We start from the raw sequence: 12,034 nt of genomic DNA, 5'->3' as shown, positions 1-12,034 counted from the left end.
GGTATTAATGGGTATAGTTTTGAGTGTTCCATGCAATGCTCACTAGATTTCATATAGTAAATTGACATGGCATGGGATGGAATGCCAATAAGTTTTAATTCAAAGACTAGAATATAAGATGTGTATAACAATACCATTATTCAAGTTCACATAGTATGTCTAAGTTTGTGAACACATACCAACACAACCCTTGAATTTGTGATATAGTATAAAAGGCAAATTTGGATTTCAATCTTTAAATAATTTATCTAAAAGTAGGCCGCCATGATGCAAGTTGCCTAAATCCAAAATATGACATAATGTGCATAGAAATTCGTCATTATTCAATGTGGCAAATTTTTTGGCCTCAAAGTTACTACTACTAATGTCTATTATTGCTCAATTACTTGATTGTTACAATGTGAGATAAATCCCATACTTTTCGGTAATAATCATCTTAAGGACTCCAATGAGCTTGTTGCTTTTCCTTAAATTTTCCCTAATACAGGGGCTTCAATGTATTTTCTTTTGGGTAGTGTATGTTAAATTACACGGCGCAGTGGAACAAAAATTGAACAAAGAATAGCAAGTACACAGCAAACTAGAGACGAACAAACTTTTCCTTCAATACTGATGTAGTACAAATGATGGCTCCATCCACCCGTGCACTCCCACAGTGGAGCTTAGATGGCGATCTAGACATATACTAGGTGAAGAGCTACTAGCTAGAAGATCTGATCTGATCTGAACTGATTTGATACAATGGACTGGGAGGTCGCCTCTTTATAGCTATGAGGGTGGTAGTCAGATCAACGTAGTCAGTGGAGTCGACCAGTCAACCTAGTCAATGGAGCCGACCAGTCAACCTAGTCGGTGGAAGCAATTAATCGTCCATGGAAAATTCAGGGAATATTCCCTATGCTGTCGCCTCAGGGGCTCTCGCCCCCGAACCCCCACAAGAGTAAGGGGTTTCCACACAATCACCTTTCTACCATCAACGGTCTCATTGGACCTCATCTCACATGCAAGTCAGGATCCATCCAATGTCCCGAGCTCACACATGTCTTCTCAACATATGGGGGCCTTACAACTTGAGCACCTTAGACCACTGGAGGTTACCTGGAGGGTGGGGCATTGAGCATATCTAACAGTGTAAGCCTATGATGTTCTCTCCTTGATTGCTTATGCACTAATGTTATCCAAAAAAGTGCTAATTATGCCCCCCTAACTTAATCCCTCTTTCCATTGTTGGTTTAATGGATCTCAAATAATATAATATTGGAATTGTTGTTGATGGTATAACCCATTAGTATAAGACATGGTAACTAACATCTATTGTGATAGTAATACTAGCATCTATATCATATTAAAAGGTGCATGCACATGTAGCATGTTGTGTAAATTTGTGTCCTCTTTTGGAGATACATCTTCTTATTGTATGTGTGCAAAAAGAAATCATTAAATCACAATAAATGTGACATGCAAGCAGAACAAGAACATTTATGTATATGTGTATACTCCAATAGCACCATAAGAACAATTTTGTATATATGATACATGTTTTTATAGCCCAATAGGCACACAATAACTGTGTGTATGTATGTGTGTGTATACCCCAATGGGCACATGCAATAACAATTGTGCATATATGTGTGTATTTATGCCATAACAACCAGACACGCACGCACACGCACACACACACACACACACACGTGCATGCGTGTGAATGCACGCACGCACATGCACATGCACACACATGCACGCACACACACACACATACACATGCACACACTTCTCTACCTTGGTCATACATACTCTTGCTTTATTTTATTATTTTATTTTCAAAATAATTTTATGGCTTTGTTATTTACTCCTATTTATCTATAAATTTTGGCAACTCCTAAATTTTTATTTCAAATTATTAATGTATATAATGTTTACCCAACCTAATTATTATCTAAAAGCTTCACTCCAAGCTTATTATGGATTGCACACTTTAAAGAATTTTTATATAGAATTCCATTCAACGATCCGTTAACATGATAATCTAAGTTAGTTTGATATGTTTTGTGTTTCTCTTTATTGGTTAGATACTCAAGCCCCAAGCCATGACTTGTAAAGGCAATACCCTTTTGCCTTTGTCTTTCTGGTTATTAGTTGAATACCTAGCCCCAAACCCTAGCTTATAAAGGCCCCATGTCTAGTATTAGAAGGGAGACAATGTAATAATACATATGGTTAGGCCTCTTTATAAGATAGTGGAAGGAATTGTTGGAGTGGTTGTTTAATGTAAAAGAAAAACACATGTATATAAAAAATCCCTATAAGGTCAACATACATGGTAAGTCCTACAAGCCAAAATCTAGAGTATGGTATTAATTGTTAATCAAAATCTAAAAAGTTAAGTTGTTTTTTACACTAAGATAAGCTATTGTTCCATGACATTCAAGTGTTTAGCCTACCATGTGCATGTGTGTGCGCATGGTGCTTGCATGTGTGCACACTTCCAAACTTGCACATCCATGCGTGTGTGCATGTGCATGTTCTTGCACACATGCACATGCATGTGCATGTGCTTGCATACATGCGCATGCATTTGCAAGTGCATGTGTGTGTGCACGCATGTGCACATGCGTGCATATGCATGTGCGTGTGTGGGGTGACATGTGTGCATATGTGTGCATGTGTGTGTGTGCGTGCGTGTGTGAATATATTCAAGCTCACTGCCTTAAATGAAAATATATATCCCTAACTCAAAAACCAAACCTATTATAGCCTAATTATTGTTGTGGTTTGAACGAATAGCCTTAGGCATGACTACTAGTTTTATAGATCCATAAGCATTTGTTCAAAGAAGTTGGAAGTTGCTAAACATCTAGCACAAAATTGGCCCACTAAAACATAGAAGTACACCATCGGAATGTGAGATCCTTTTGTGGTGATTTTTTCCCTTTCAACATGTATTTGTAAGATAAATCATTAAAACAAATAATTTTTTTTAAACATGTGAAGGTGTCCATCTCATTATTTTTCACAAATGTCGATGTGATAAATTGAAAGGGCATTCATAAACCATGACAACAATTAAGAACATGTGACAAACGATGTTGAAAATATATATTACAAAAGGGAAACTATGCTAATTCTAGTTAAACTTGAATTTTACCAAGAGAGGTAGTTGTTCCAATGAGTTTAAAGTGAAGTACTACCCCTCTCCTTTTTATAAGTAACATTGATGAGAGAAATTCAGCTCATGTGGTACATTCTATTTACTTCGTTCCATGCATGGATTTGCAAACATTGAATGAGCCTATCATATTTGCAACATGTGTTGTCCTTAAATTCCATATCAAACATAAATAGATGTGATTGCTCAGGATGTGGAAGGTAGGAGTCATTTCACACAATCTTTTACACATGTACAATATTCACATTAACTTATTAAGAGCATTTTTTAAAAATAAAATAAAAGGCCAGCTTTTATTAAGTACTCAAAAAAGAGAGAGTTAACAAAAATCAGGGGGGGTTAGTCCCTTGAGAGACCCAAACAAAATTTGGCTAGCTAGAGGTTGGAGACCTGGGGCCTACGCTCCAGAAGAAAGCGAACTACCCTACTCTAAAGCTCGCCTCTACCGAGATGATGGTGTGGCTAACAACTGGGTCCACAATACCTAGCATGTTCTCGAAGTCTCTCAAGTAGGTCTTCACGACTGTTAGGATAGCCGTGGCTCTACATTCGACTTGGATGCCATGCTTAGAATGGCAAGTGATATGTGTATGAGTGCTCAAGATTAAATTGTAGTGTGTTTTAAAACTTGAGAAATATATGAAAGCATGTTTTTAAACATCAATTGCCTACTAAAACATATGTGCTTGTAAAGGACATTAGTACTTTTAGGTCTGATTTGCTAGTGCAAGTCCTATCATTTATTTCAAATAGTTATCTACATACCAATGTTGCATGAAGTGCTCTTTAATCTTTATTACTTCTAGGGTCTAACATGCTAGTACACGCCCTACTTGTTATTTCAAATAAGTACATGCAAACCGATTTTGCTTGAAATCCTCTTAACTCTCTATTACTAATAATTCTTAGATTTTACGTTTCAATGGTTTCAAGAAGCATATGTAATGTTACATGCATGCTTAATGGAAACTCACATAATTGCTTAGCTTATTCAACCTTCACACAAGGTGGATGTTAGAATCATATTTCGTTATATTTCAACCATTAATGTGAACATGGATCTTCTAGTTTAAGCATTATAATCTCAAGAACTTCAACGTGTATATATGTGTATGTGTGCGAGTGTGTATATGTGTGCCCATGCACCCATGTGAATGTGAACATGTGTATGTGTGCGTGCACGCATGCGTGTGTGTGTGTGTGTGTGTGAGAGAGAGAGAGAGAGAGAGAGAGATGTCACTCATAATAGAAAGTGTTAACGTGGCCTAAAATAACTCAAGGGACACTTTTTAAGAAAAGTGTAAGGAGAGCACTACTTGCAGGGTAGTGCTAACAAAAGCCATTACTTGTATGATAGGTCATATAACCGATTACATATGGTGGAAAAACATGCTACATGTTTAGTGATCCAACAAATGATGTCTTGTCTCCATAACCTTTGTGATGTATGCTCCCAGAGCTAATGGCCACGTTGGAGAGGAAACCCACATTGCTCAAATTCCATGAGATGATGGTCTTGAAATACTCTTTGATGCTTGAGTAGGCATCACATCCAACAAGGATGCCACTCAAACTCTATTGTGCCCTCATGGCAGAGTGTGCATAGACTCTTTGAACGAGGAGTAGGTGTGAGGTATGTAGCATGCTATCTACCTGTTCCACATCGTAGATGATGTAAGCCTATCCATATGGAAACAATTGCACGCATTGCAAATCTCAAAATTGGCTCCAAATGGTACAGCCGAGTATGTTGCCCTCTTGGTAACAAATGTCTCCTCAAGAAGGCCTCTACATTCTTTGTCTTCTCTCAAAGACACTACTAATGCATTGGCACCCTATTGTTTGAACCGTTGCTTTGTGTCTTCCATCCAACTAGACACTAGAATCTTACTCTGCTTAGTCTTTTGTAACTTCAAACTTGCTTCCCCATGACAGATGTGGAAGTCTGTGTGTGTGTGTGTAGAGAGAGAGAGAGAGAGAGGGCAAGGGGGGAGGCTGAAGTTTAGCACCTACATAAAATGAACATTTATTGGTGTTCAAAGAAGCTACAACTAGCCTTAACAAGGTCCTCACATGCCAAGTTGAATCATTCTTTATACCTTCTTGATACAAGGTTCAAGTGATTTGTGAAATGTAGACCACTTATATGAAGGAGGGTAGAGCTTACTAACATGGCACCGTACCACATCATGAATTAATTTGATTTCCATATGAATTACGGTATCTTGTATGCGCAAATATCATAGTTCTTAATTTATGAATGAATTGTCCTTATTTGTGAATTTCGGTCCAATTTCATAGTTTGTTTGAATAAGTGCAAGTAAATCTTAACGCTCCTACAACTATAATAAAAACATTTGCTTAAAAAAAGCTATAATAAAAATATTATATTTCACCTTGAACCTTAAAAGGCCATTTCCACCAAATTCTTTGTCAAGTGAGTGGTAACCTCGCTTTAAAGATGCATTTTGAGTTTGACATATTTCCCATAATTTTTCATTAGCATTTTTCTTAAATGTGCATGTCCATCCTTGCCTAACATTTTGGAGTAATAGTTCCACATAATTACGTTAGGAATATATTACTACACTTATTTATTAACTAAAAAAATTTGGAATTGAAAACGAACATAGATATGTGCTCCTCACATACATGGAGGGATTCACTTTGACCATAACTTGTCATGGCTGTGTTTCAACCCTTGTCTACGACTTTCCTCAATAAAAAACCCTCTTGTAGTCCATATAAAAGTTGTACATAAAATCATGCTTTTAGAAATGTCAACACCCCTTACAAATTCCATTTCACAAATGAAGTGAAACTCCATAAACACAACAAAGCCAAAGGGAGAAGAGTACACGCATGAGTGCAAATGGACATGCAAAAATAATGTAAATATATATACATGCAAGGGTCGATTTCTTTTCCTCCTCAATTCTCATTGAGCTCATTTGATGGTTCTCCTCTTCTTAATGCTATCATATGCCTAGGGACCTTTTGTATCTTTGGATGAATTCTTAAGGTTTATCATTTTTATATTTGCTAATGCTTGATTCTTTTAAGACTTTAGAGTGTTTGTGGACCCATTTGGGAATACTTGATGCTCTTTTTAAATGTAAACATTGTATTAATAAATTGATTGTGAATGAGAGTAGTTTTTACCAAGAGATTAGTGTTTGGACCATAACAAGCATAGTATGTTTTTTTCCATTTTGCAATGCAAGATAGAATCTGAGACATGGGAATGATGATTGACAAAACATGGCAATAAAATTTAAATAAGTTAAAGATAAAGGTTAATGCAAAGGAACTCATCATGTCTCTTAAGTTCTCAAATAAAATGTACTACGGGTAGCACTATGAGACAAAGTCTTTGATGATTAAATGTGAACTTTCATGTAACATTATTGTGGCGCATATTTTCCCATGACTTTCTTTTTGTCAACTGAATGTACAAGAGTCAGCACTATGAACTTTAGAACAAGTTGCCAAGGAGCAATCTGGGCTTTGATATAAACTTCATTATGTGCAAAAAGAGAGAAAAAGACAGAAAAAGACATTGGGAGGGAAGAAGAAGTTTGAAGTTGGATACTTTGAATCATGCCCTAGAAGGCTAGTTAGGAAGGTGAAAGAGCAAGGAGGCAATTTGATTTTTCACCCACGTATGAAAAAGTGAATGTGACCTTCAATTGAATGATATATGTTCACATTTACAAGTTTATGTTGAGTGCAATAAAGTTAGTATGTATCCATGAGATTTGAGGAGATTGTTCTCTCTCTCTTTTTATGTCATATCTCACACCCCTTTATTTGTACATTTTGTCGCTATTTTAGTTTTTGTTGATCTTTTGAACCACAATGAGCAAAAGCACCATAAATGATGGTTTCTCCTAGTAGGTGCGTGATTGGCCATTTGAAGGGCCAATGCTTGAAAATTAAGAAAATGATTTCATGTCTCATGCACACGTGCAACCATACCGGTATGCCCATTGAAATGCTTGTGGGTGCACCATTGGCACGTAGAGAGAGAGAGAGAACACATAGTAGTAGTGCGAGCAACTCCAGACATTTTTGCAGCAGCCCGATCATCTCCACGAAGCTATCTTGGATTAGTTGGACGTTTGAAAGAATAGCTAGAGTGGATGTGCACCCCTCCCCCCCGAAATAAGATATCTTGGATTGATTGGAAGTTTCACTTGCCAGCCTGTCGCCCCCATATATTGATCTGGAGAGTTTCCACCCAAGTATTAAAAGCATCATGACGAGGTTAATAGCTTGTACACACGAGGGTTGACTATGGCATGGATGTTTTCTCGAGTTGGGAGCCTCAAGATTGTGTGGCAGCTACATATGTCAAACGCTAGGCAACCCTCAGTGCAAAGATGCAACATCAAACACATGGAATGATCAATGGTGTCGTTGTTAGAAAGGTCCAAGTGTGGAGTGAAGCAACCTATGCGAGAGATTTGAAAAGTTGTGCGGGTGAAGGGGTGGGCGGGGACGGGGATGTGAAAGGGGGGAAAGGTGAGGAAGGAAGCTCTGGTAAGGGATGGAGATGAGGAGGGATTGTTTGCGTGAGTGAGGGTTGGGACCATATAAAAGGAAGGGGCCACAAAAAGGAGCCCTGTTACCTCCAATTCTAACTAATGTCGGTCTTTCCCGAGACAAGCTTAGGTACTTGGGCTTGGGCTTGTGTTCCAACTACTAGTATCACATAACACCACTAATAACGACTAGTAGTACTCCACTCGGTGGCCCTATCAGCTGCCCAATCTCCATCTAAGTTAAGCTTTTGGGTAACAACACCACACCATCACCATCTCCACCACCACTACTCCTCCAGAGACCAGTACTCTCATCCTTCTCAGCTGCCCAGCTGCCCATCTCCATCACTCTCTGTTTCTCAGCTAACTTCTGCATTTGGGTCCCTTTCTTTGCCTCTCGCCTGTTTGCTTTCCTTCACCCTTTCCATTATCACTATTATCTCTGCTTTTCCCCCCTGTTTGCTCCTACCATATATCACTCCTATAGGTAGGTAGCACTCTCTGCATTTAGGTCCCTTTCTTTGCCTCTCACCACCCTACAACTATTATTATAGCGCCCCTTCTGCTATATCCCCTTCTTTGCTTTCCTTCATCCCTGCCATTATCAGCACTACTATAAGTAGCACTGTTTCCCTCACTCTCTAACTTCTGCACCCTCCCCTATCTTCACCTATACCCCTTCTATCTCCACTCTTTGCTTCCCTTTCACACCACTATCACTGCTATAGTGCTGTGAGCTCTCTCTATCACTCTGCTTCTCATCTGACTTCTGTATTTGGATCACCTCTGCTATATCCCTTCCCTTGGGAAACTTTCCTGGTAACCTCCCTCGCCTCCACTCTGTGTTTTTCTATCCTTTTTGGTGCTTTTCTTTTTCTCATTTGGGTGTTGGGGTCCTCCTCCACACTCTACTTTTCCCCCTTTCCTTTTCTGCCGTTTTGGTCTCTGCTTCTGTTGGCCTGCCTCTCCTCTTCTTAGACATTGGGGACTGTTCCTGCAGCACCCGCATTTGGGCCTGTGGTCTAGCTTTGCTAGTCTATCCTGTATACTGTCTTTGAGAAAGAGAGAGAGAGACACTCTGTGTGACAACCCATTTTTTGGGCATTTGGGTTCTTCCTTTCTGCCACCGCCCTTCTCCCCTCCTCTCTTCAAGTACCAATTTTGCATCTTCCGGCTCATAGCAGCAATAGTAACAGCTTCCCTGCGTCTTTTCCCTCTTCTTTGGCCCTGCCATTGCAGTTTTCTGCCCTCTTTCCTTTAGCCTCTTGAATCTCATTTGCCTCCCTGCGGTTGCCCTTCCCATTGCCTTGAAAGCTCCCGCCCTTCTCTGCAAATTTTTCACCTGCCCACATTGGCTGGGCTCGCCGTTGGAGAGCCATGACTCCCCCATTGCGACATCTTAGGTAAAAGCTTTCAGCTTTCTGGTGAGCAACGGGTTAAAACAGTGCCTTTGAATCGCTTTTCCGACCACTGCAAAAATTGCATTAGATGAAAGGCATTTATTAGTGAAACGAACGCTGAAAGGCAGCCGGGCGCATTTGTGGATGAGTGGAATAGGAAGGACGTTTTGTGGATCTCGATAGCTTCCGACCAAGCAGGCTAAACACAGGGGAGACAACCTAGGCCGATTTGCGAAGAGAGTTCGAAGGTGTACTGGATCGGCAGAAAACAGGGCGCCAATCATCTGCCGAGGTATGAGGGATATGCAGACAAGCGGCCGGATGAAGCACGTTAAACGTTTTCCACTCTAGCACCAAGGATCTTTCGCAGTGGCTCCTTAGGGCTTTGCTTCATCGAAAGCAATTTTGGCAGTCCTGTAACGTCTTCTCTCGTGCAGTTTACCAGTTCTCTGTACTCTCTGCACATGTGCACACAAGCACGGCATGCCATTGCAAAGGCAGATGTTTCCCTGGCTTTCTAAGCTGACGAAGGATGGGAAGAAGAAAGGCAGCAGCGACGGTTCTAAGGATGGATCTCACAGCGATCGTGAAAGATCGAGCCGTAAGACAGACAGCGATCGATCATCTCAAAAGTCGTCAAAATTACAGCGGTCTACAAACATTCCCCGAAATATACGACGGTCTGAAGAAGATGACAGTGTTGATATATCGAGAAGTCCGCAATATAGCATTGATCAGTCTTCTGAGGTTGGTCCTGGATCGACGTGGGGATCCCGTTCTCCATCTCCTTCAAACCCTGTTTCTCGATGCCCCAGTAATTTGGAGAAATATCTACCACTTCCTCCTCCTCCCGGGTTCAACAGGTCTCCAGTGCGTCTGGCCGCTCCGCAGCCACTTCCTTCTCCACGCCCGCTTCCAGGGGAAAGACGAGAAGACGTAACTTCAGGATATTCTACAGACCTAGGTTCCAGCGAAAGCTCGTCGGAAAATGGCGAAGCAAGGGACTTGGGAGATATGTTTTCTACTTTTAGAAGGCACTCTGAAGGGGACACTTTCAGGTCACAACACCCCGAGTATGTGAATGTTTCGTTGCCTACCTCTCTCTCTCTCTCTCACACACACACACACGCGCGCGCGCGCACATTTTAACTCTCGTTCTCTCTCACACACACAAACTTTTTTTGTTTTAGTGAAATCCATGAATATTAACGTCCGCAACTTTTCAGAGTTAAGTGTGGCCAACAGCATGAGGCACTTAGGAAAGCATTCAGCAAAATGTTAAAAATTTCCTTCCGTCTTAGGATTGACTGCAGAAGGTAGTTTAAATAGCATTCAGGATACAACAAAGACAGGCTCAACATAACAATTACAAGATGTCCTGGGAGCTACATGACAACTCTCTTGTGTGTGGACACGCGTACTATGAAAGATAGAAAGAGACCGATATTTAAGGTGATGTAATGGGTCCGGTTGGGTGAGTGGTTGCAGTGTCATGGATGATTTGCATAAAACTTTCCTTTCCTGGAAGCAGACCACAAGATGCAAATTTCCCATAAATTTTACAGATTGCTCAGGGCTTTATCTATAATCTTCCTGGCGTAGAAAGGATTATAGATGAGAGATTTCAAAGGCCTCTTTTAATGAACAAAAGCACGCATTGTATGAAAGGGACTATTAGTGGGGTGTTGCCCTATCAGCCATCTTTTCTAAGCTTTTCTGCTCACAATGCTTGTTTGTGAGACATACAGTTGTTACTTGGATGAAGACAATGTGGACCACTTGGATGAACAGAATGTGGACCACTTTTTGATTACACTTATTTGCAAGACTTTGCCACGGCTTACTCTGCCCTTCACATCCCGATTGCTGACAGAAGCTCAGTACAAAGACGTTTATATAAATGTATGCTCATGTGTGTGGGTGTGTTATGTGTGAGCCTATGTTTATACAATGGTCTACACCCATTGTTGGGCGCAGATATTGTCGATGGGATGCCAGACTTGTAAGGAAGGGACGTTGGTAAAATGGATAAGGGTGTTATTGTCTTATGTACTGTTTCAGGCTTCAAACACAGAGGGAGTAAAGAGAGCGCAAGGTATTGGGTCCAAGTGCCCCCTTTCCTGTTTGTACAGTTCTGTAGACAAACAGGAACAGTGGAGAAGCCATGTACATTATGCACTTTCTGGAACCGTTTCCAAAGGAGTTTGTCTGCATGTCCCGCTGTTTGCTACTCTACAGCAGTGTGAAAAGGCAGTGTGGGATGTTGCTGCAGGAATGGACTCAGAGAAAGTGTCTTCATGTTTGTGGGGAAGGGTTGGCCGGGCTGACCACACTTCTGCATTCCCTACGCTTGGAAGGCAAGCCTTCAGGTTCTCCTCTTGGATTTTTGGATCTGCAATGGCACTTTGGGATCAACAGCGAGGACTTTGGAAGAGACCACGAATTTTCGAGATCCCATTTTTGTCACAACAAAGCTCAGGGAGGGTTTGCCAAGAGTCCATGGATATAGGTGGGAATCAGCGTGCAGACAAGAAACTAGTTGGTGTGGCTCGGATCACACTTAATTCAACTATTTAAAGATCTACAAATGATAAATAGAGTCATGGGGTCTGTGAGGCCAACAATATTCTTCACATGGCTTTTTGGATCTGCAATGGCACTTTGGGATCAACAGCAATGACTTTCAAGGAGATCATGAATTTCTAGATCCAAGTTTTGTCACAACAAAACTCAGGGAGGGTTTGCTAATCGTCCATTGATATAGGTGGGAGTCAGCTTGCAGAAAAGAAATAGTTGGTGTGGCTTGGATCACGCTTCAGCAGGTTTCTCAGAGAGCTCAAGCCAGATGAATTTGCTAAATAGATGTGTTTAAGCTCACAGTTGATCAACACCTTGATGGAGCCTTGAGGTAGCGAATGGCCAAT

The 12,034-nt window shown here is 40.7% G+C and overlaps 1 protein-coding gene across 1 annotated transcript in view; it reads left to right on the top strand.

Moving 5' to 3' along the window:
- Positions 1 to 8,490: 8,490 nt before the first annotated feature.
- The window catches only part of LOC147893658 (mitogen-activated protein kinase kinase kinase YODA-like), a 44,700-nt gene continuing 41,156 nt past the window's right edge, over positions 8,491 to 12,034 (top strand). The window contains exons 1-2 of the mRNA XM_087385536.1: positions 8,491 to 9,113; positions 9,268 to 10,183. Coding sequence (XP_087241662.1) covers positions 9,594 to 10,183 — 590 coding nt within the window. The 5' untranslated portion in view covers positions 8,491 to 9,113; positions 9,268 to 9,593. The remainder of the gene's footprint in view (positions 9,114 to 9,267; positions 10,184 to 12,034) is intronic.

Source organism: Dipteris shenzhenensis, chromosome 15 (genome assembly GCF_047967505.1).
Source record: "Dipteris shenzhenensis isolate YYH24624 ecotype China chromosome 15, Dip_SZ_1.0, whole genome shotgun sequence".
Taxonomy (NCBI): domain Eukaryota; kingdom Viridiplantae; phylum Streptophyta; class Polypodiopsida; order Gleicheniales; family Dipteridaceae; genus Dipteris; species Dipteris shenzhenensis.
The sequence above is the reverse complement of the archived record's forward strand: the minus strand, read 5'-3'. Positions and strand labels throughout refer to the sequence as shown.